Here is a 25,589-nt window from a genome sequence, read left to right as displayed (position 1 = left end):
TATGCCTTGCCTATGTCCCAGGCACATGGGGGATTGGTGCTATCAGTGGCTAGGTTAGGGGCCCACACATCTGTGAGTTCAAGGTCAGCTTGCTCTACATAGTGAGTTCCAGCTAGGCTGAGCTACATAGAGAGACCCTGTTTCACAAATAAAAGGGGCTGGAGAGATGGCTCAGGGGTTAAGAGCACTTCTAATGGATTCGAGTTCTGTTCCTAGCACCAACATGGTGCCTCACCTTTCATTCCAGGGGATCCAATGCCTTCTGGTGCATACAGGCATGCAGAAAAAAATATCCTAAATTTTTCAATTTAAAACAAAAAGGAAAGGAGGAACCAGAGCTCCCAACACTGTGTTCTCAAGAACCTCAATACTCCATCTCCACAGGAAAGAAGACCTTTGTACCCAGAGGTGACTGAACAGCCCATCAGGGAAGTTCACAGTGAGACTAATGGTCATGGGTCCCAGGCTTGGTCCAGTGGTGGAGCTTATTCTGGGATGCCAACTGTGTTCTGGGCTCCCAGGAGGAGGCTGCAGATAAAACTCAGCCCCAGTGCTACCACCGTGCTCACCTGGGAATGGATCAGTACCTTCAGTTTCTGCCTCTGAGGGAGACACACCCTTCCAATGTGTCCAGGACCCACAGGGTCCCCATAGTGTGACCCACGGGGTCCACATAGTGCATCATTAGGGTTCATTTCCTCATGCTAACACCAGCCAAGCCGGGAAACCAGAATGAGTGGGTCTGACATTTTCTCTTCAACCAGAGGCACACTGGCTGTTAAGCCAGCTCCCTTTACAGGAGAGATAGCAAGGGAAGTGCTACTGGCAGGTGATCTTTAGGGCGTTTTGTTTGTTTTGCTTTCAGTTTTTGTTTGTGACTGGTGTTGCTTCCAGACAAGGTCTCACATAGCCTTGATCTTGCTATGCTGGTGAGGCCCGCCTTGAACTCCTGACCCCCGCCTCACAGTCGAGAGCCGCCATGCTCAGTTGAAGTCCAATTCTTAAAAATAGACTGTCTGCCCAACATCGGGATGAAATGATATAATGAGACAAAATGTGAGACAGACCCAGCAAGAAGGAGCGTGGTCCTCAGGAAATGCTCATGAAGTAGCAGAGCTCGCCACCATTCTTAACTGTCCCTCAAGCAGCAGACAGCCACTGTGGAAGGTCTGGCCGCCTGACAGCAGACAGGCAGGAGCAGGGGGGAGGAGCGGGGTTCTGCTTAAGCTGAGTTTTTGTGGCACCGTGAAGGCTTTCACACATGCTCCATCTGCCTGCACCCCAGCTGCTAATTGCCAATGCATGTTCACACCTCAATAGCAGACTTGGCAAAGGAGCCAGAGAGCTTTCCATTAGTGCTCAGCAGACAAGCTGCTTGGCTCGCCTTCCTCAGCCTCCAGGTTGCATCCTCTTTCCCCTGTGGTGACAGTCAGAGTCCAGCTTTGGGTCACCTACCAAGACGCTCCCATCTGGCTGTGGGAGACGTGGATTCCTGGTTGTCTCTCCTCTATGAGGCAAAGCATGGTGGTATGAGGGTCTGGGTGGCCCTCTGTCTGCCACTCAGAGCTGGTTACTTAACTCCTCCGAGCACTGCTTTTTCTTGTATCGCAAACAGAGACAATTGGCTAGGTCTGTAGCTTGGTTGGCAGAGTGCTTGCCTATTATGCCATGAAATTCTAGGTTCAGTTCCCAGCGTTGCATAAACTAAATGTGGTGGCTAAGGTATGCCTGTAATCTTAGCAGCTGAGAGGCCAAGGTAGAAGGTTTGGGGCTAGCCTGGGCTAATGAGAGCCAGCCCCCTCCCCCAAAAAAGGGAAAAGGAGGAAGGGGGTGTTGAGACTCTTCCCACCAAGGACCAAATAGAGACATGAAGAAAATAAGTGAGATACACAGGAAAGTGTCTGTCAGAGAGATAAAGACTCTTCTCAAAACCCCAGGTATCCAAACACCCAACTAAAACTGCTTCATGGGAGAAAACTACGATGAGGCAGGCACCTGGAAGACAAGGCAGTTTTAAGTTCATACAACTGAGAAGACCAGGGTCATGCCAGCCTCATAGGGCAGTCTACAACATGCCATGAGGAGTCCTTTTCGTTCTTTCTTTCTTCCCTTCTTCCCTTCTTTCTTTCTTTCTTTCTTTCTTTGTTTTTTGTTGTTGTTGTTATTGTTGTTTGTTTGTTTGTTTGTTTGTTTTTCAAGACAGGGTTCCTCTGTATTGCTTTGGAGGCTGTCCTGGAACTCACTCAGTAGACTAGGCTGGTCTCGAACTCACAGAGATCCTCCTGCCTCTGCCTCCCGAGTGCTGGGATTAAAGGCGTGCGCCACCACCACCCATCTGGGGAGTCCCTTTCTATTTCACAATTCCCATTATATTCATTTCATTCTTACATTCCCCATGGTGATTACTAACAATTCAAGTCTCTCCCCTCTTGGTGATAATATGGCTGCTGCAGGCCCAGACTCTCATCTTCTCAAGACCAAGTCCAACAGGAAAGCCCCAGAACTAAGACAACTCCTACATACATAAACCCTGTGTGCCCATCCCTGAGCCAATCCAGGAGACCTGGGGCTGTGGTCAGAAAGCAGCAGGAAAGGGATAAATCCCAGTAGAGTCCACAGTGTCTCTCCATCGCCCTCTGTGGAGAGAGGTTGCTATTGCACTAAGTGTAAAGGAATTCTGTTCTGGATCAGAATGAAGGCTTTAACTGACAGGAGCTGCAGAGAAAGAAAAAAAAACCATCATTGCATCCAGTAGCAAGGAGGGAGCCGGTAAGAGAGCCTTTAACCCTATCTTTTGCTGCCCTTCCCCCTGCACAGACGCAACAGAAAGCACAGCAATCCCCAAAGGTCAGTTCCCCTGGGGTAGGGAAGGCCGTTCGGATGCAGCTTATTTCCCAAGGACTGATGGGCAAGAAGCTGGGTCTTCCGATAACCGTATCGGGAAGCAGTAGGACCTAGAAGGAGGGAAGGTTGTGAAACCTTCCCTTACCGGGGATTATAATAGTTCGCATGAAATCCCATTTGGATCCAATGAGAGTGAATTGTTAGAAATAGCAGACCTGCCCCAACCCCCTCTCCAACCTCCTCACCACATGATCTCCCCCCTTCCACATACAACCCAGCATGATGTCATCCATCCACCAAGATATGACCTAGCCAAGGGGATCTCTCCTCTGAGCTCATGTTGGCCCCATGCCCTTGAACCTCCAAACCTATGAGTCAAATCATTTCTTTTTATGATATAAGACCCAGCCTCGGGGAAGTTTCGTATAGCAACAGAAAGCAGACTAGGACACTCAGCTCTGCAGGTATAGCCATCATCCCTAGTTCATAGAGGAGGCCAGCACACGCCTAGAGCTAGCACATGAGTGCATGCCGTCAGGTAGCTAGAAGCTGTTGGCATTTTCAAAAGCCAACTGTTTCACTGAAGTATTATCAGTATCAGTGGAGGGGACACCCAAAATTCTTTCTACAGCTTCAAGGAGGCGGGAAATAAAACTGCTATAGGATTCATCAGGGCCTTGAACAATTTGGGCTAAAGGAGCCGTGGAGGTGCCTGCCCGGGGTAGAGACTTCCATGCTCCCATAGCAGCTAGGGCTGAATTGGCAAGGAGATTGCGGGGAAACTTCCGTTGCTCAGCAAGTTTATCATAAGGAGCGGAACCAGAGATACGAGCGAATAAGTCATTGTCCCCTCCAGCTAATTCTTTACAGCGGCTTAAAAAATCAACTTCCCATAATAAATATACCTCCCTTTTCAGTGCGGTCTTCGCTACACCCCTCCATTCAAAAGGCATGACAACTCCGCCGCCCCCCACAGATTCAAGGCACGACAAGGTGTAGGGGGCCATAAGGCCATAGGTATTAACTGCCTTGAAAAGCTCATGTAGGTCTTTTTTGTTAATAACCCTATACTCTAAGAGCTGTTCGTGAACAGGGCGGTCAGGGAGGTCTAATCCTCCCGCCATGCCTCCCTCATCAGGAGTGGGGTCTGGCTCAATGGCATCGGGGTCGGGATTTTGGCGAGCCGCTTCTTCGGCTCGAACTGCCTGTCTAGTGTGTGGTCGCCCCTGTGCCGCAGGAAGAGGTCTAGTAGGGGGAGGCGGTTCGGCTCCTTCCCCTTCAGGGCCAAAAAGAGGGAACTGGAGTTTAGGTGATGCTGAAGAAAGGAGCTGTGAAAACTTGTCGCTGAGAGCTTGAACGAGAGAGGAAGCAAGAGAATCGACAGTGGAGGAGTATTTGGGAGCAACAGGTCGAGGGGGATCAGGGAGCGAGGAAAGATCATAGGGAGGAGGTCTCCTGGCCAGAGAGACCTCGCGCCCGAAGGCCTGAAGGTAGGCAGCAGCCTCTTCCTCTAGCTCCTGGGCATCCCCAGGATTGAGAGGTTCCTCAGTAGGAGCAGAGGCGACAGCCCGTAGGGAGGGGTAGATGCCACCGGTGGCTGAAGAGCGAGCTTTAGGGGCAAATGAGGTAGGTTGATCAGGAGGAGAAGGTGGAAGCTTATCAAAGTCAGAGTTAGCAGAGGAAGAGGAACAATCTTTAGAAAGATCAGCGACAGAACTTGCTCTGGAGCTGGCACGAGAGCACCCTCGGGAAGCAACCTCTAGATGTTGTTGGGCATCTTTAAGAATTTGTTCATTTCGGGGCTTTCCTTTGCGTTAACAATGATACCTTTTAAGAGATCCCAATACTGCTGCATAATCTTTTTATCACTTTCAGAGCCTTTGGTTTCGAAATAATTAGTTAATTCGGCCCCGACCCGTTCCCAAGTACTGCAAACTATTTTTGGGCAGGTAATGACAAACCAGGGACAAACTTCATGTACAAAAAGCAAAAACTTAAGTAAATCTTTTTTCTTAACCTCAATGTTTCTATCTCTTAATTCTTCTTGAATTCCTTTAATAAATCTAGCTTCTTTGCTGATACTAGTCCCCATTTTCTCGGGACGGATGGGACGGCGGTGTTAACCTAGGTCATTAGACTAACCCTACTCTGCGCCACCCGGATGGGGCTTACCTGACGCCTTATGAGTGGGCTCCGGACTCGTCGAGCCTCTGCCGTCCGATCGGTGGTCTGTAACTCGTGTCCCACGTGGGCGCCAGTTGCGACCCCCCGGGAAAGGGACCCCCGACCCGCGGGGGTGAGGTGATGAGGGTCGCTACTAATTTAGTGGGCCTTCACGAGCAGATCCGATCTGGAAAGTGAACTTCAAGAGGTTAATGGAATCAGGCTCAAGACAACGTTCGCTGATCAAGAGCCTTTATTTTTTGGGGCGCGCTGGAATTTATAGAGGAAGGACCTCAGGGGGTGGTACAAGCATGTCAATCAAGTCTCAATTCAAATATACACCAAATACGGTAAAGACAAAGCTGTAATTTTCCATCAGTCATTAGTTACATTCCACAAATGCTTGTCAGTGTAAGTCAGGTGCAAGAATTAGGGAAGGATAGGAAGTGTACAGCAGAACACTATAATTTTGTTAACAAAGACAATTGCTCTGTAAGGGTATTTCCCCCCTGGCTAGGCGGGTGGGCTGCCCTGTGTAAATTTAACTTTAATGGTTAGCCTTTTCCTTTGTCTCAAGGGCATGTGTGCTCGCAGTCACGTAGGCGGAAGGCCAAGAAACGGTTGACAGACTCCATTTTGTTCAAGGTTCTAGCAGTCCCCAACACTACTTAGCCCGTCACTTTGAGCCTGTTGCAAAGCCATGACCAGAGAGGCAGGAGTGAAGCAGAGCTGCTCAAGGCAAGGCAAAAAGAACAGGGAGACTGGGGAGAACACAGAAAGGAGGGAGGACGGAGACAGAGGGAGAGGAGATGTATGCTCATGGTGGCACGTGTCTAGATTCCCAGCACTCACGAAGCTGGGGCAGGAAAATTTCTGGGCGTTTGAGGCTAGCCTGGGCTACGTAGTCAGTTCATGCCATTCTAAGCTCTGTCCAAAACAATAACAAAATCTAGAGTCTGCCGCCAGCAGCTACAGGAACAGCTGTGTCTCAACAGCAGTTTAGCAATCCCCGGGTCCAGCATCCTTGTCACCACCTGCTGTCCTGTCTGTTGTGGCTTCTCAGGGATGCGGTCCTCTCCCACCTGACTCTTCCGCAGAGTGGGGAAGTGTGGATGCACGTGCAGAGCCCACAGTGCGTGACCCTGTCAAAAGCTTCTCCTCTCCACCGGTTTATTCAACCCCGGAGAGAGGGCGGGGTTTGCATGCGAATATGCCTTGGGCGCCTGCGCTGGCTTGTTCTATGTCAACTTGACACAAACTAACGTCATCTGAGAGGAGAGAAATTAAGGAAATGCTGAAGAGATGGCTCAGCAATTGAAAGCACTGTCTGCTCTTCCAGAGGACCCGAGTTCAATCCCCAGCACCCACATCACACCTGTCTGTAACTCCAGTTCCAGGGCTCTGACACCCTCACACAGACATGTGGAAGCAAAACATGGGTGTACATAAAATAAAGATAAATTATAAAGCAAAAGGGAAAGAAAAAAGAAAATGCCTCCATAAGATCAGGCCGTAGGCAAGCCTGTAGGGCATTTTCTTAATTAGTGACTGATGGGAGAAGGGGTCCAGCCCACACAGTGGGTGATGCTACCCTGGGCAGGTGGTCCTGGGTTCTATAAGAAAGTAGGCTGAGCAAGCCATAGGGAGCAAGCCCGTAAGCAACCCGCTCCACAGCCTCTGCATCAGCTCCTGCCTCCAGGTTCCTGTCCTTGTGTCCTTCGGTGACGGATTGTGACGTAGAAGTGTAAACTAAGCCGGGCGATGTGGCACACGCCTTTAATCCCAGCACTCGGGAGGCAGAGGCAGGCGGATCTCTGTGAGTTCGAGGCCGGCTGGACCAACAGCCTCCAAAACAATACAGAGAAACCCTGTCTCATAAAAACAAAAAAACAACAACAACAAAAAAAAAAAAGAAGTGTAAGCTAAATAAGCCTTTTCCTCCCCAGCTTGCTTTTTGGTCATGGTGTTTTGTCACAACAATAGAAACCCAAACTAACACATCTTCTTTGACCCATACTGATTTACATGCATGTTCCTGTGCCTCCCTCTTTAGTGCACACATGCTAATGAACCTGGACGGTTCGGGAGTCTGAAGTTCACCGGCTCCCCCTGCTGAGCCAGTGTGACAAGTTCATTCCTTGCACTTTACTGCCACCTCCTGATAGTTTTCAAAGTTACAACTGGGATCAGGGTTCGGGCAGCCTGCTTGTAAATAATATATGGATTCCACATATTGTCCTTAAGGCAGTAGAGGATGTTCTATTTGTGGTTTGGATTGGATTGGATTGCATTGCATTGGTTTGGTTTGGTTTGGTTTGGTTTGGTTTGGTTTGGTTTGGTTTGGTTTGGCTTGGCTTGGTTTGGTTTGGTTTGGTTTGGTTTGGTTTGGTTTGGTTTGAGGCAGGGTTTCTCCGTGTAGCCCTGGCTGTCCTGGAACTTGCTCTGTAGACCAGGATGGACTCAGAGATCCTCCTGTCTCTACCTCCTGAGTGCTGGGATTAAACACCACTGCCTGATTTATTTGTGCTTCGGCTTCCTGACCAGCCTAAAACTCACTACATATCGGAGCAGTGACCTTGGACTTCTGCCCCCACCTCTCTGTGCTGCAATTCCAGATGTGTGTGACACACCCAGTTTAAATAATTTAACACACCTGCACATCTTTCTTTATTTCCTGTGCTTTGTACCCTTCTGCAAGGGCAGGGGAAAGCTGGGCTGTCACTCTTCCTTCCAAAGGGCTCACATCTCCATTGAGAAGTCAGCCCCAAACTAGGACCTGTGCAAGCTTTCCTCAGCACTGCAGAGGCCTGATGCTTCCCCGTGCCCAGACAGTTCTTCACATATCACCCCTGGAGGCTGACTTTCACCCTCTTACAAAAGACACCAGCAGTCTGCCCACCCTGCCCCTCCTTACCTCATTTGCTTCCTCCTTGTTTACTGTTTCATACTTGTTACCCCAACAGAAAATCAGCCCCGACTCTCTCTGCTCCTAATTTGACCATCACTCTCACACACTTCGGAGCAGGGTCTATTTTTTTCCAAGTGTCCCGTTTTAACCTGGTTAAACATGAACAAGCCACAGGCCAGCATGAACAAGCAGAAGGTGGGGAGTTCAAGGTTGTCTTCAGCTGCCCATGAAATTCAAGGCCAACGTGGGTCACAGAAGACCCTGTCTCAGAAAAATAGAAGGCTCAGTGGTTATGAGCACTGGTTGTTCTTGCAAAGGACCTGAGTTCAATCCCCCCACATAGTGGCTCACAACCATCTGTAACTACAATCCCCAAGGACCCAATTATTTCTTCTGACCTCTCCTGGCACCAGGTACAAACATGGTACACAGACATGCATGCAAGCAAAAGGCTCACACACATAAAATGAAATAAACAACTCAAAAAATAAATAAACAAACAAACAAATAAATCATGTCGTCAGGTTTGAACTTGGGTTGTATGGCTCAGTGCAGAGCACTTGTATACATATACTAAGGCTCTGAATTCAACCTCTTCCTCCCAGTGCTAGGTTAAAGGTGGAAAGTGGGTGTGAGGGAGCCTTAAACAATCTTTGAGTGGGGTCCTAATGACAATTTCTCAGTCACCCAGCACCCCCTGCTGGTGAAGCCAGCTAAAAGACCCTCATCCTTAGACATCAGCAACAGCCTAACCACAAACAATACCTGTCAATCACATGGCCCTCCTTCCTTAAAAAAAAAAAAAAAAGTCTAAGAAGTGACTTGCTCTGGGTGTGGTGAAAAGCTTCTTTAATCACCCCACTGTAGAGGCAAAGACAGATGGATCCCCTTTAAAAAAAAAAAGGCCATTCTTTGGCACATTAGCTAAAAACTATCTGTAATTAAAAGGCCAGCTGGGAGTCAGAAGAAAGCAACCAGGCCAAGGTGAGCAGGAGATGCAGGAACTGCGGCTGGATGAGACTCCAGAGAAAGCAGGCGAGCTGCTCCGAAAACTTGATGGGGTGTACGTGGGATGTACATGGGGCACGCTGGCATAGGATGGACACACAGTGGCCAGGTCCTGCCAGGCCCCCACCCACCCTGATTCAGGACACTCCCACACTTGTGACCACGCAGCTGCTAACTGCCTGGCTCCCCCCAGAAGCTGCCTCAACAAACGAGAAAGGGGACCACAAACGGTAAAGTCTGTTAGACTGCCCAAAGCCACCCCGCACCCGCCAGTCTTCCTGGGCAGAAACTGTCCCCTCGGCAACTGCCTCAGACTCCTGTCTCTCACATTTCCTAGTCTAGTGCCATGCCTGGAGGTGGTTTTGACACCTAAAGAAAGCATTTGCCACCGCTACCACTCCCCTCTGCTCCTGGCTAGCGTAGGCGCCATTTCCACACAGTGTTAAGATGACAAGAGAGGTGGGTGCCAAGGGATGTGAGAGCCACTGTCACCTTCAAGTGTCAGCTTCTCCTGACAGTGAGTGAAGTGAGTGGCTGTGGCAGGTGGGGGCCCTCAGACCTAGTGACCCTAGGAAGAAGTCGGGGGATCCATTGTATCACCGGGAGACTTGGGGGTGCATGAGTCCCAAGGACAAAGAAAGATTGTGCTCTGAGGGACTGGGGATGAAAACGGAGAAAGCTGAGGCCCAGTTTGGGGTCTGAAGCAGCTAGAACTGTGCAGCCATAGAGAATGTCTTCTGTCTACGGGCCCAGCTTCTGTAGTCTTGTTTTTCCTTGGGAAACTGAGCAGGACTACATTTGCTTCTTTGCTCGTTTCTTTGTTTTGCAGGAAGGTCTGCATAGGCTGGTCTGCCTCAGCCAGCGCCTTCCTGATGTTGGGATCGCAAGTGCACACAACAAATATCTATTGTCTGGGGGTTTGTTTCCAGTTTTTGAGACAGGGTTTCTCTGTGTAGCCCTGGGTGTCGTGGAACTCACCCTGCAGTCCGGGCTGGCCTCCAATTCACAGACATCACTTGCCTCTGGCTCCTGAGTGCTGGGATTAAGGCGTGCCCTGCTACATCTGGCGGCGTGTATGTTAAAGTGAGGGTACGGCTTGATGCAGTTGGCTCTTCCATTGTGTGTGTCCTGTGGATTGAACTCAAGTGGTCAGGAGTGGGAGCCTACACCTTTGTCTGCTAGCCCACCTCACCAGCCCTCTTGTGATGTTTTTATTTCGAGACAGGGTCTCACTTCTTGATCAGGTTGGCCTGAATCCACTCAGTAGACCAGGCAGTCTTCGCACTTGTGATCCTCCTGCCTCAGCATCTCTCTATATTTTTAACACGTTTCATCTTTCAGATCTTGGGACCTTACAGACTTGGAGGGGTTAGCCAGGTTGTGCAGACAGAAATCAACTCACTGGGAGCTGGCATTTCCCATGTAACCAAACTGGAACCCACACAACAGCCACATCCTTTGTGGCTCCCATTATCCACATCCCTGAAGTCACTATTACTCCAGAGTCTCCAGGCAGCTATTATAAGCACAGCACCCCAGAACCACCAGATGGGTAGGGTCAGCCAGGGCTACACACAGAAGCCCTATCTCAAAAAAACAAAAGAAAATGATTATAAAGTTATGAAAACAAACTTGGGGGGATTTCTAGACAGGGTTTCTCTGTGTAGCTTTTGGAGCGTACCCTGGGAACTCAATCTGTAGACCAGGCTGGCCTCGAACTCACAGAAATCCACCTGCCTCTGCCTCTTGAATGCTGGGATTAAAAGCATGTGCCACCACCGCCTGACTGAGAACAAACTTTAAATCCAAGGACCTTGGAGAAGGCCAGGGCAGGTGGGAGGCCAGAAACTTAAGCATATTCACTTCTTAGAGATGCATCCTCCAGTAGGACATGGTTTGTGTGGCAGTTTGAATGTCATTGGCCCCCATAATCTCACAGAGAGTGGCGCTATTAGGAGGCGTGGCTTTTTGGAGGGAATTTGGCCTTGTTGGAAGAAGTATGTCCCTGTGCAGGCTAGCTTTGAGGTTTCCTATGTTCAGGATACTCCCCAATGCTTCAGTCAACTTCCTGATGCCTGCAGGATGGAGGACTCTCAGCTACTTCTCCAGCACCATGTCTGCCTGCATTCACCATGCTCCCCACCCCCACCATGGCTATAATGGACTGAACCTCTGAAACTGTGAGCTGTCACCTCAGTTAAATATGTTCCTTTATAAGAGTTGCTGTGGTCATGGTGTCTCTTCACAGCAATAGAAACACTAAGATATAGGTGAAGGGTGAAATGAATCAGTGTATACAAGACACATGGATTGATGTGTGGACCTCACCAAACCTCTCACTTAAACAGTGGGCTCTCTAGTTTTCACTTTTGTTTTCTTTCTTTCTTTTTTGTTTGTTTGCTTGTTTGTCGGGGTTTTGGGTTTTTTGTTTGTTTGTTTGTTTGTTTGAGACCAGGTTTCTCTGTGTAGTCCTGTCTGCCTTGGAACTCACTCTGTAGCCCCGGCTGGCCTCAAACTCAAAAACCCACCTGCCTCTGCCTCCTGAATGCTGGAATCAAAGGTGTGCAGCACCACAGCCCAGCTTTTTTTGTTTTTATGTGTATGGGCATTTTGCCTGCATGTATGTCTGTGTAGTGTAGCATGTATGTCTGCGTAGTGTAGCATGATAAGTAAAAGACCCAGAGACTGATATTGGGGTTCAAGCTTCAAGTTGATGATCAGAAAAGCAAAGCAGTAGCTGGGCGTTGGTGCTGCACACCTTTAATCCCAGCACTCGGAAGGCAGAGGCAGGCGGATCTCTGTGAGTTTGAGGCCAGCCTGGTCGACAGAGCGAGTTCCAGGACAGCCTCCAAAGCAATACAGAGAAACCCTGCCTCGAAAATCCAAGAAGAAGGAGGAGGAGGAGGAGGAGCGGGAGGAGGAGGAGGAAGAGAGAAAGAAAAGAAAAAGAAAAAGAAAAGCAGCTAAGCCACTAGCTCTTGCCTCTACCTCAACTCAGACCAAAGGAGCAATCCTCAAACTGTTCCCAACTTCACTGCTCCTCAGATTCACTCAGACTGCTATGCTCTTAGCAAAGTAGCTAGAGACTCCTGAGACTGACTACTGAAGACACTGCTCCTATCTTTTATACCTCTCGAGTGCTGGGATTAAAGGCGTGAGCACTGTCACTGTCTTAGACTGATTCAATCTCATGTAGCCCTGGGTGGCCTTGAACTCATAGAGATCCATCATCTGCCTTTGTCTCCTGAGTCCTGGGTTTAAAGGCGTGTGCCACCACTGCCTGATCTCTACAACTTGAGACTGACTTTGCTTTCTGAATCCTCAGGCAAGCTTTAATAAACCATAAATAATATGTCACCAGTGAGGCACATGTGTGTGGTTCCCATGGAGGCTAGAGGAAGGCATTGGATTCCCAGGGAACCGGAAACACATATGGTTGTGAGCTGTCGTGTGGGTGCTAGGAATTGGACTTGGGTCCTCTGGAAGAGCAGTCAGTGCTCTTAACTGCTTAGCCATCTCTCTAGCCCCCACTTTTAACTATTTGAAGACAAAGTTTCACTTTGTAGCCCTGGACCTGATTGGGACATGTGATTTTTCTGCACCCGACTGCTGCTGCTGAGTGCTGGGATACGATGGGTAGCTGTCATGCCCAGCTACCAGGAAGAATGGAAACGATCTATACGGGAAGGAGCAGGACTGGTACCTGTTGAATGGCACTGGGCTCTGTGGACAGGTGCATCTGTAACCTGAGGGGTGCCTGTGTGGCAGTGACAGGGAGTGTTGGGTTTGAAAAGGAAGTGTCCCCTGAAGGTGCATCAGCATGTGGTCCCCAGACAGGGCACTGTCTGGGAAGGTTGTGGAAACCTTAGGAAATGGAGCCCGGTTGGAAGATGTCTCACCAAGCAGGGTCTTCAAGGGGTGTTGTTGCATTTTAAGACAGTTTATTTTTATTTTATATACGTAAGTATTTTGCCAGCATGTGTGTGGGCACTATGTGTATTATGCACTGCGTGTATGTGTGCACTGTGTGTATGTGTGCACTGTGTGTATGTGTGCATTGTGTGCATGTGTGCACTGTGTATATGTGTGCACTGTGTATGTGTGCACTGTGTGTATGTGTGCACTGTGTGTATGTGTGCACTGTGTGCATGTGTGCACTGTGTGCTTGTGTGCACTGTGTGTATGTGTGCACTGTGTGTATGTATGCATTGTGTGCATGTGTGCACTGTGTATATGTGTGCACTGTGTATGTGTGCACTGTGTGTATGTGTGCACTGTGTGTATGTGTGCACTGTGTGCATGTGTGCACTGTGTGCTTGTGTGCACTGTGTGTATGTGTGCACTGTGTGCATGTGTGCACTGTGTGCATGTGTGCACTGTGTGTATGTGTGCACTGTGTGCATGTGTGCACTGTGTGCTTGTGTGCACTGTGTGTATGTGTGCACTGTGTGTATGTGTGCACTGTGTGTATGTGTGCACTGTGTGCATGTGTGCACTGTGTGCTTGTGTGCACTGTGTGTATGTGTGCACTGTGTGCATGTGTGCACTGTGTGCATGTGTGCACTGTGTGCATGTGTGCACTGTGTGTATGTGTGCACTGTGTGCATGTGTGCACTGTGTGCATGTGTGCACTGTGTGCATGTGTGCACTGTGTGTATGTGTGTACTGTGTGTATGTGTGCACTGTGTGTATGTGTATGTGTGTACTGTGTGCATGTGTGCACTGTGTGCATGTGTGCACTGTGTGTATGTGTGCACTGTGTGTATGTGTGCACTGTGTGCATGTGTGCACTGTGTGCATGTGTGTACTGTGTGCATGTGTGCACTGTGTGCTTGTGTGCACTGTGTGTATGTGTGCACTGTGTGCATGTGTGCACTGTGTGTATGTGTGCACTGTGTGTATGTGTGCACTGTGTGCATGTGTCCACTGTGTGCTTGTGTGCACTGTGTGCTTGTGTGCCCTGTGTGTATGTGTGTACTGTGTGTATGTGTGCACTGTGTGTATGTGTGCACTATGTGCATGTGTGCACTGTGTGTATGTGTGCACTGTGTGCATGTGTGCACTGTGTATGTGTATGTGTGTACTGTGTGTATGTGTGCACTGTGTGTATGTGTATGTGTGTACTGTGTGCATGTGTGCACTGTGTGCTTGTGTGCACTATGTGTATGTGTGCACTGTGTGCATGTGTGCACTGTGTATATGTGTGCACTGTGTGTATGTGTGCACTGTGTGTATGTGTGCACTGTGTGCATGTGTGCACTGTGTGTATGTGTGCACTGTGTGCATGTGTGCACTGTGTATGTGTATGTGTGTACTGTGTGCATGTGTGCACTGTGTGTATGTGTATGTGTGTACTGTGTGCATGTGTGCACTGTGTGCTTGTGTGCACTATGTGTATGTGTGCACTGTGTGTATGTGTGCACTGTGTGTATGTGTGCACTATGTGCATGTGTGCACTGTGTGTATGTGTATGTGTGCACTGTGTGCATGTGTGCACTGTGTGTATGTGTATGTGTGTACTGTGTGCATGTGTGCACTGTGTGCTTGTGTGCACTATGTGTATGTGTGCACTGTGTCTATTTGCACTATGTACATGTGTGCACTAATGTCTATTTCCACTATGTGTATGTGTTCCCTATGTGCATGTATGCTAAGTATATGTGCATTATGTGCATTGTGCAATGAGTGTATATGTGCATATGTCTACTGTACTGTGTGCATGTGTGTGCTATGTGTATTGTACACTATGTGCATGTGTACACTATGTGTATGCTATGTACATGTGTGGGCTATGTGCATTTATGTACTATGTGCATGTGTGGACTATGTGCATGTGTGTGCTATGCACATGTGTAGGCTGTGTACATGTGTGGGCTATGTGCATTTGTGTACTATGTACATGTGTGGGCTATGTGCATGTGTGGGCTGTGTACATGTGTGGGCTTTGCACGTGTGTGGGCTATGTGCATGTGTGGGCTGTGTACATGTGTGGGCTATGTGCATGCCTGGCGCCCTCAGAGCCCAGAAGAGGGCATTGGAGCTCCTGACCTGGAGTTACGGAACAGCAGGTGCTCTTAGCTGTTGACTCATCTCCTGGGCCCTGGGTCTTGAGTCCCAGCCCCATGTCCTTTCAGCCCTCCACTTCCTGCCACCAGATACCATGTGACCAGATGCCTCATGTTCCTGCTGTCATGCCTTGCCCACCATGATGGACTGTACTCTTTCAGGCTGTCAGTCAAGATAAACCCCTCAGGGGCTGGGGAGATGGTCCAGCAGTTAAGAGCGCTCGCTCACAGCCATCGCTAGCTCCGTCCAGGGAATCTGATGCCTGCTGTGGGATGATTCTCCCATGTGCTGTGAAGACGTGTTGCTCTCACTGGTTAAATAACAAAGCTGATTCGGCCTATAACCAGCAGAATAAAGCTAGGCGGGAACACTACGGGATACAGGGAGAAAGAAGAGCGGAATTAAGAGGACATGAGTCAGCCGCCCAAAGAGCAAGATTCCAGAAAACCACTAAAGTCATGGCCATGTGGCAATACATAGGTTAATAGAAGTGGGCTAATTTAAAGGTAAGAGCTAGTTAGTAACAAGTCTGAGCTATAGACCAAATATTGTGTAATTAATGTTAAGCCTCTGAGTGATTATTTAAAAGCGGCTGCAGAACGGGACAGGACAAAAGACTGCCAGTTAAAGATGCCATCTTCTGATCTCCACTGGCACCATTCACGTGCTCACGTGCACACACACATGCAGGCAAAACCCGGGTAAAACAGATCTTTAATAAAAGAAGGAAGCTAAACTCTTCCTCCTTAAGTTGCTTCTTCAGGTATTTGGTCACCCAACAAGAAGAGTGACTGATAAAGGGAGGAGTCGGGCAGTGACCAAGCTGGGCAGTCAGATGCCACGTGGCTCCTCTGTGGGCAGGAGGAAGCGGCCGTCCACGTCATCTGAGTCCTGGTGATGCTAAGGGACCCTCCATAACGCGATGGCTATACCTGCCACAGGAGGCACCGCCCTGACAGCCTGTCACCGCGAAGTGGAATCGCTTAGATCTAGTTGCCGGCTGGAGGCGGGCTCAGAGATGCCGTGGGACCTCTGCATGGTGAGAAGTAAGGGAGTACTTAGCACTGCTCCCATGACCTGTATGCCTTGAATAAGGGGACCAGGGCTTCTTTTGTCCTAGAGGCCACAGTTTCCAAAAGGGGACATTGCTGTCAGGGTTTGCCGTGGGGCCAGTGTCTCTCATTCTCTGGAGAGCAGTTTCTTTAGGAACATTTCAACCAAGTTCCCGCCCTCAAGCTCGAGAAATGATCAAAATATTTTTTAAAACCCTAATGTTTGAGGCCGGGCAGTGGTGGCGCACGCCTTTAATCCCAGCACTTGGGAGGCAGAGGCAGGCGGATCTCTGTGAGTTCGAGGCCAGGCTGGACCGACAGCCTCCAAAACAATACAGAGAAACCCTGTCTCATAAAACCAAAAAAGAAAAAAGAAAAAAAAACCCTAATGTTTGATTTTATTTTTGCTTTTTTTTTTTTTTTTTTTTTTTTTTTGGAGATAGAGTCTCTTTACATAGCCCTGGTTGTCCTGAAACTCACTATGTGGATCAAGATGGCCTTGATTTCAAGGATCTATCTGCCTCTGGCTTTTGAGTGCTGGGATTAAAGGTGTGTACCCCCCCCCCATGCCTGGGAAGATCTTCATATTTAAAACTTTGCCCCAAATGGAAACTTCTGAGTCACTGTTTTCTGAGGAAGGAACACACAAATATGTAATTCATTTTCTCCAGGAACAATGATAAATGCCAAAGACAAAATCAGTCTTCTGGTGAAAATTGTTAGCACACCACACCCCATCTTTATTACATGGCCTTGCCCTTTATCTAGGAATTTCCCATGATCACTGTCACACTGCAAGGCCACAGTGTGGGTCCTACAGCTTGAAAGCCCAAAAGCTTGGTTCTGTTCCAACTGGTCTTATATTTTCAAGGTATCATGTGTACACAGACTGCTTGCTTCCTGGCAAAGCTGGTGTGGTTATTTGAAAGAAAATGGCTCCCAAAGGGAGTGACACTATTAGAAAGTGTGGAGGAAGAATGTCGCTGTGAGGGTGGGCTATGAGGTCTCCTATGCTCAAGCTGCTCCCAGTTAGACAGTCTACTTCCTGCTGCCTGCATATCAACATGTAGTAGTTACCTCTCCAGCACCATGCCTGCCTGCACAGTGCCATGCGCCCCTCCATGATAATGAACTGAACCTCCAAACTGTGAGTCACCACAATTAAATACTTTCCTTTATAAGAGTTGCCATGGTCATGGTGTCTCTTCACAGCAATGGAAACCCTAATGCAGCTGGGGACAGTGTTACTTTCTTCTGTTGTCATTTTGTGTATTCTCATGTTCATGAGTGTATGTGCATCAATGTGTATGCACATGTGTGTATGCATGTGCACTCACACAAACCAGAGAACAACCACAAGTGTCATTCCTCAAAAGCTATCAACTTTTTTTTATTTTTCCTTCTTTTGAGACAGGGTCTTTTACTGGCCTGGATTTTGCCAAGTAGACTAGGTTGGATGACAGGTGAGCCCAAGGGATTTGCCTCCCTGCACATGGATTACAAACGCACACTACCACATCTGCCTTTTTGTTTTTTTCTTTTTAACCTGCATTCTGGGAATTGAACTCAGGTTCTTGTGCAAGACAAGCACTTCAACAACTGAGCCGTCTCCCCAGCTCCATGTTTTGGGTTTTTGAGACAATTTGACTATTTAACCCAGGCTGGCCTGGGATTTGCAGTCATCCCCTGCCTTGGTGGGTCATGGGTGCGGGCCCCACACCTGGCTTTCTGCTGTTTTCTTTAACAATGCTAACTGTGGGTCTGGGTTCTACCAGGGGCAGGCTGTGAGAGCGTGGTTTTGCTCGGGCTCCTGCTCAGGACTGGAGGAGGCTCCCTCTGACAGTAAGATGGGCAGGGACCGGGCACTGCTCATGCTTATGTTTCCATTCTTTCACTCTTTAGAGGTTCCGGGGGCTCGACTGCCCTTTAGATGCTGGCGCTGCTGTTCAGGAGAGCCAGCCTGGGCTGCTGCTACGAGATTTCCTCCTCTGCCTGGCACCATGACCCCACACAGCTGGGACCAGACAGGATAATCAATTAGAGAGGATGAATCTGGACTCTGGTTGCTTTTGTCTTAGAACTCACAGGGGCAAGGGCATTTGAGCTCAGCCTTTTGTCCTTTGGGACTTCAATATGCTTGCACTGTCAGCTACAAGGCAGCTTTGGACGTGAACTTGACCCGGGGGCTGTAATAAAGACTTCCTATTGGAACCTGGATCTGCTGTTGGATTTTCCTATCAGGGTTTATTAATCTCATTCCCAAACCTCTAAAGAGCAACTGAACAACCAAGTCCAGTGGGAACTGAGGTGGGAAAAAATAATAGGCAATTATTTTCAAAACAGAAAACTGAGTAGCCTTTGTCTTAATTTGATGAGTACGTGTGACTCCAGCCCAGGGCTGAGATAGTCACTTCAAGAGGTACAAGGAACTCTGGCAAAGTCAAACATGGTGGGCACACCAGTTAATCCAGGTGCTCCTGAGGCTGAGGCAGCCGAAATCTTGCAAGTCTGGGTTACATTCTGAGTTCCAGACCACCTGAGCTACATACATGACATGGTTTCAAAAAAAGTCAAACCAGAGGTCTAGGGAGGTGGCTCCATGGGTAAAGTGTCTGTTACACAAGTCCAAGGACGTGAGTTCAAATCCACAGCAACCTTGTAAAAAGCTGGGCACTGCAGTGTGTATCCATAACCCCAGAGTTGAGAAGGTGGAAACAGGCAGATCCCTCGAGCTCACTGGCCAGTCAATCCAATCCAATCAGTGAGCTCAAAGGAGGAGGAAGGGAGGGAGGGGGAGAGAGACAGAGACAGAGAGATTTTTGCCTCAAACAATAAGATTGGAGCATGCTAGAGGACCCCTTGCATGGAACTCTGGCCTCCACATGTACACACAAAGACACCACATGTGCACACACATGCACAGACACCAACAAACAACACACACATAGGCCTGGAGTGCTTGCACAGACCCTTAATCCCAGCACTTGGAATGTAAAGGCAGGCTAATCTCTTTGAGTTCCAGGCCAGCCTAGTCTATATAGTGAGACATTGCCTCAAAATAAATAAATAGCCAGAACAAAGCAATTACAAAAAGGAAACATTGCAGGTATTGGGGTTCGGGAACCAGGACCAGGATCAGTCTGAGTCACCTGTGAGAGAGAGGAGAGGGTTCTGTCCTCAGAGGCGGCATCCTCCCTCTGAAGGGCTTGTGTGCTGGGATGGCACGGCACTCTAGCAAGGCTGGCCAAGCTTAGGTGGATACCGACCCCAAACCACATTATAAAGGGGACATTTTCCCCTTTGTCTACCCGACTTAGTGTCTTTTTCACTTGGTTCCCAGAGGTGGCTCATATCCATCTTCAACCCTAACTCCAGGGAATCCAATGCCTCTGGACTCCTGGAGTTCCTGCCCTCAATAGCAAAAACCATATATACGTACAAAGAAAAAATTAAAACCAGAAATTTTCATCTCAAAACAGCTAACCTATGCAGGCTAATCTCACAGTAAGTGTTGGGCAAGCTAATCTTTGCAGGCTAATCTCACAGTAAGTGTTGGGCAGCACAGAGTGCCACCACCGGAACCCTTCCTCTCACCCCACTCAGTGCCACTGGGCACCTCCCCCAACTGTGATCAATCACCAGAGTGTCTACAGTGCGCAGCTCCACCGCATTCATGATCGACGTCACAGGGACTGCCATACAAAAACCTGGCTGGGTTAATGCCTGGTCGCCCCATCATGAGATACTTCACGTCTCTGGTGTAAGTTCAAGGTTATTGAACCCCACACTGAACTCAGGTCACCAGGCTTAGTGACAAGCACCTAAATTGCACACCTTTGTGGCGATGAAATCCTTAAGCATTTGAGCAGGGATCCTGTCAGTTATGCTACTGGTTGTAATTCTGTCCCTGCCTTGTTTTTTTGTTTTTGTTTTTTTTTTGTTTGTTGTTTTTTTGTTTTGTTTTGTTTTTTGGTGGGTGAGTGGAATTCGAGACAGAGCTTCTCTGTATAGCCTTGGCTGTCCTGGAACCCTCTCTGTAGACCAGACTGGCATCAAACTCATAGAGATCCCCCTGCCTCTGCCTCCTGAGTGCTGGGATGAAAGGTGTGCCGCCACCACCTGTCCCTGTGCCCGGGTTTTAAGGATTCGGTCTCTTCTGCAGTGCCTGGGACTCTGGAAGAGTACAAAGGGTGTCCACCTCCATCACTTCCACCGTGTCCCTGTTACTGGGGACAGAAGGTGGTGGGAACCTTCAGAGACGCTGCATCACGGCCCCAAGACTGAGCCTGCTGAGGAAGAACCAGAGTCCGGAGGCAAAGGCCCATTTGTTCACTGCCCCAGGGCTGCAAGAATATTCCTCCAAACCCCTGACTGTGGAGCAGCAGATGTGTAGCTGTGTGGTCTGTGTGCCTCTCCTGTGGCCTGCCATATGCCATGGCAGCAAATGTCCTGGTTGGCAGGGTAAGCTGATTTCTGTCCAGCTCACTGCACATTAACCCTGACCCATTCAGCTGTTCGCCCACCTGCAAATCCCAGGGGCAGGGTGGCCATCTCGGTGTCACATGAGCTATGGACTGCACAGGGCTCCAGGAAAAGGCTATTTACACTGGGCACTTAAAGTGGGGACCTACCAGAGAAAGTCTGAAGGGTCTGATGCAGCTTGCTGAGTGTGGCTTCACCTTGGAAAACAAGTTACATAAGAAAGAGCCTGTTAGCTGGGCGTGATGACACATCCTTTTAATCCCAGCATTGGGAGGCAGAGGCAGGCAGGTCTCTGTGAGCTCAAGGCCAGCCGGGTCTACACATAAAATTCCCTGCCAGCCAGACCTACAGTGAGACTGTGTCTGGAAACAAACAAAGAGCCTGCTGCTACTCTCACCAGGTTCACAGCCTATGCTGTCTCCATGGGGAAGGGGAGAGGTTTGGGAGAGGAAAGGGACACTTGATTTTGTTTTGTTTGCTTAAGAGGGAGCTGGTGACAAGTGTGTCAACCTGTGAGAAGCTTGGGCAATTTAGTGAAACCAGAGCTCAAAACACAATTTTAAGAGGACTCAGTGGAAGAGTGCTTGCCTAGATACATAAAGCCCTGGGTTCAATTCCCAGGGCGCTCATGCACGTGTGTGCGCGCGCGCACGCGCGCGCGCGTTTCTGTACATTCTCCAGTGTGGTGACTTCTGCTGGATTGTCTCTAGAATGGGAACACATGCTGCAGGAGCCACCTGTCTTGTCTACAGCTGTGTCCACACCAGCTCTTGCCCATCCTTAAAAATAGCTTCGCCGGGCGTTGGTGGCGCACACCTTTAATCCCAGCACTTGGGAGGCAGAGGCAGGCGGATCTCTGTGAGTTCGAGGCCAGCCTGGTCTACAGAGACAGTTCCAGGACAGCCTCCAAAACAATACAGAGAAATCCTGTCTCGAAAAACCAAAAAAGAAAAATAGCTTCTCCATTACAGGCTATTTGTCAGCATTCAGGTTCCAACTACAGTGGAAAGCTGATTCCATCCCTTTTTATTTTTTAGGGTTTCTTATTTGAGTGCTTGTCTAAATACATGTCTGCATACCATGCCACACTTGTGCAATGGTCATGGAGCCAGAATCAAGTATTGAATCCCCTGCTGCTGGAGTTACAGACAGTTGTGAGCTACATGTGGGTGCTGGGAACTGAACCTGAGTCCTTTGCCTGCTGAGCCATCTCTCCAAACCCTACTTTGGAGTAGTTTTGTTTTTTTTGAGACAGGGTCTCTCTATGTAGCTCTAACAGTCATAGAACTCACTCTGAAGACCAGGCTGGCCTGTAATTCACAGATTTGCTTGTTTCTGCCACCTAAGTGCTAGGATTAAATCTGTGCGCCACCACCACAAGGCTCCAGTAGTTTTTAAACCTAACCCATTTGGTATGTTTAACCTGCTGCTACCAGAAATTAATCTGTGGGTTTAATATGGCCTAAAACATCCCAAGTGCAAACTTCCAAACCTCCCTTTGTGACTCTCCTGTTCCATTCCTTCACTTTCATTCTGATTGGTCTACCAGGCAGTTGCAAACATGTTCTTAAGATTTGTAGTTATACTCAGGTATATATATGTGTGTGTGTGTGTGTGTGTGTGTGTGTGTGTGTGTGTGTGTGTGTGTGTGTGTGTGTTCTGCCTGAATGTTTATCTGTATAGCAGAAGAGGGAATCAGATTCCATGATAGTTTGCTGTGAGCCACCATGTACATGCTGGAAATTGAACTGAGAACCTCATGAAGAGCAGCCAGTGCTCCCAACTGCTGAGCCATCTCTGCAGTCCACAAACACTTGCCATCACCAGATCATCAAAATACCTGGGAAGTCTGACATGGGGGCACATGCCTGTCACTGGATTTCAAAGCCAGCATGGTCAGCAAATAAGACCCTGTCCCAAAAGAAAACACAGTGCTAGGAAACAAAGACTTGAAGGTGCATGGGACCTGGGAGTAGACATGACACACCTGCTCCAGCCCACCGTGCTGTTCAGTGGGCCTGGTCAGTGTGGTGCAGCCACTCACAGCTGAAAGTCTGGCCTAGCTTTGACTCTTACTAATCCATAGATAGATAGATAGATAGATAGATAGATAGATAGATAGATAGATATCGGTGCGTTCAAAGAGGTGACTCTGATCTGCAGAAGGCTTTGTCTAGCTATAGAAGTACACCTTTAATCCTAACACTTAGGGAGGGGACAGTGACAGGTGGATCTCTGAGTTCGAGGCCAGCCTAGTGTAAAGAGTGAGCTCCAGGACAGTCAGGGCTACATACTGAAACCCTACCTTAAAAAAAAAAAAAAGAAAAAAGAAAAAGAAAAAGAAAGAGAAGCCTGGGCCCAGAGAGATGGCTGACCACCGGTTGCTCTCCCGGGGGAATCAGGTTCAATTCACACACCCTTTTGCAGCCCATACCAAATGCATCCACTTTGTTACGCACACTGGAATTAGGGCAGACTGCCAGCTCACTCTGCTCTGTGGCCTTGGAGATGAAGCCCGAGCTCTGCTGCTGCTACCGCTCACCTACACTCTCAGCCCCCTATACTTTCTACTCTGAGACAATTCTCGGTCAGCCACACAGGTTGACCTCACTCTGTAGCTCAGACGGGCCCTGAACTTGTGAACCTCTTGCCTCAGCCTCTAGAGTAGCTGGGAAGACTGACCTGCACCGACAGGCCTCGTGAACTGTTTACCTTGTGAACAAACATAAAAAATGCCTACAAAAAAATTGAATCAAAACAGACAAAAGGTAGGAGCCAAAAGGCTGAGACTTGGATTAGAAGATTCCAAAGCAGGACAACCATAGGGCAGTTAGGCAAATGTCTCATATGTATGGCATTAAGGTAGACACGGAAGCTAAGAACTAGAAAAAAGGTTAGCAACTTCTGAGGGAAGCTGATGGCCCACAGTTTCCTTTATTTTGCTGTCAAGACTGCACTGACATTCATAACAGGTTCTAGAACGACCAATTTCCAGACAATGAAAACATTCTGCAGCTATGTATCTCTAAGGTATACATCCTATCATGTTAAGTAGAAGTAAGACTCAGTATCTTTTTTGGGTGTTTTTGCCTGCATGTATGTCTGTGTAGAAGACCTGCCTGGTGCTGGGGGAGAGCCAACACAGGAGAACTCAAAGTCAAAACGGGGTGGGGGTGGGGGGCAGTGCTAAGGCATTTCTCCAACCTCCCAAAGAACACCTTAATTAAAAACGGGCTGAATGCAAGTGTGCCACCTGTGAAGAATCCAGGTATAAAATGGATGGCCTAGAGAGCATTCTGATTGGAACAAAACTCCTGTCAGATTCCACGTCCTATGTTGAAGGTACTTGACAAGTCCCCAAAACACAAGGCAGCTCCAGAAGCAATTTTATCCTGTGTTCTCAAAAAGCTCCTTGCAAAAAGACTTCATTTGTTCCGAGACTGCGGGACCAGTATCTTCCTACATTACTGAAAAGGTGCGAATTAATGGATCCGCTCGGATGGCAGGCTGTCCCCTCAGTACTGTGGAAATGTCTCATCAATTTTGGTGGCCCAGGCCATGAGCCCCCCTACAATATCCTGGACCGTTAAAGAGTCTAGCTCTGGCACTGCCGTTAAGGACTGCAGGACCCTCACGGCTTTTTGGGAGTCATTCCCCAGTTTGCAAATCACAAACACAGAGAGATCAGCCCCTTCCTGCGAATTGCGCTTCTCTTCCCGGAGGGCATCCCCTAAGAGCTTCAGGCTGTCCGCATCCCTGCGTTCTAGCTTGTTCAAAGGGATGTGGAGGGCGTGCGGCAGACGGCAGATGTCCACCTCCACTTGAGGCCGGACGTCCAGCAGCACGTGGGGCGCTCCGCAGTCCAGGAGCCGCTTGTAATCGGTCACGGAAACCCGCTCCTCGGGGCTCAGGAGCTTCAAGGCACGGCACTTGTCGGTGGCCGAGGAGCCGCAGAAGGCCTCGTAGTCCTGCAGGCGGGTCACGGTGGGCTGCTGGCCGCACACGGCGCAGTCAGGCCGCCGGCGCCGCAGCCGGATGCGGCGGAAGTGGCCTCCGAGGCCGTCGAAGAGCAGCAGGCTGCCGCTGTAGGACGTCCCGAGCCCCGCGGCGATCTTGAGCACCTCGAGCGCCTGCACGCAGCCCAGCACGCCGGGCACCACGCCGAGCACGCCGCCGTCCGCGCAGTTGGTCACCGTCTCGGCCGGGGGCGGCCGCGGGAAGACGCAGCGGTAGCAGGGCCCGCCGTCGTGGTGGTAGACGGTCATCTGGCCCTCGAAGCGCAGCGCGCTGGCCGACACCAGCGGCCGGCCCGCCAGCACGCACGCGTCGTTCACCAGGTAGCGCGTGGGCGCGTTGTCGGAGCAGTCGGCCACCACGTCGTAGGCGCGGACCAGCTCGAGCGCCCACGCCTCGCTGAGCGCGCGCGCGTACGGCACGCACTCCACGGCCGAGTTGAGGCGGCGCAGCGCGGCGGCCGCCGACAGAGCCTTGGCGTGGCCGGCCAGCGCCTCGCCGTGCAGCACCTGGCGGGCGAGGTTGCTCGTCTCCACCACGTCGTGGTCCACCAGGCCCAGGCGGCCCACGCCGGCCGCCGCCAGGTACTGCGCCAGCGGGCAGCCCAGCCCGCCGCAGCCCACCACCAGCACCGAGGCGGCGGCCAGGCGCAGCTGACCGCGCACGCCCAGCTCCGGCAGCAGCAGCTGGCGGCTGTAGCGCAGGATCTCGTCCCGCGACAGCGCGGCCTTGGGGGGCAGCGGCGACAACGGGATCGGACGCTCGGGCTCCGGCTCAGACGCCAGGGCGGCGGTCAGCCTCCGCTTCAGCGAGGCCAGCTCCTCCTCACGCCGGGCGATCTCATCCCGTAAGGCCGCTACGTCCTCCTGGGCCGCCATGACAGCCTCTTCCGGAAGTGGGCGGGGAAGCGCCTTCCGTTTCCGGTGACCCATCTCTCGGCGACCGGGCGGCTATAGACTCTTCCTAGAGCTTGGGGAGACGAAACGAACGGGTGTCTCCCGAGGGAACCGTCACAGCCGACTTGAGACGGTCACGGAATCCTGAGTGTTTTC

At 49.9% G+C, this 25,589-nt stretch overlaps 1 protein-coding gene across 1 annotated transcript; it reads right to left on the bottom strand.

Moving 5' to 3' along the window:
• Positions 1 to 23,428: 23,428 nt before the first annotated feature.
• Mocs3 (molybdenum cofactor synthesis 3) lies at positions 23,429 to 25,469 on the bottom strand. The gene has a single exon (XM_005074436.4). It carries the CDS (start codon positions 25,467 to 25,469, stop codon positions 24,039 to 24,041), a length of 1,431 nt encoding a protein of 476 aa, XP_005074493.2. The 3' UTR covers positions 23,429 to 24,038.
• Between the last annotated feature and the right edge of the window lie 120 nt (positions 25,470 to 25,589).

This window comes from Mesocricetus auratus, unplaced genomic scaffold, assembly GCF_017639785.1.
Source record: "Mesocricetus auratus isolate SY011 unplaced genomic scaffold, BCM_Maur_2.0 Super-Scaffold_100028, whole genome shotgun sequence".
Lineage (NCBI taxonomy): Eukaryota > Metazoa > Chordata > Mammalia > Rodentia > Cricetidae > Mesocricetus > Mesocricetus auratus.
Note: the sequence above shows the minus strand (reverse complement) of the source record. Positions and strands in the feature narration are given on the sequence as shown.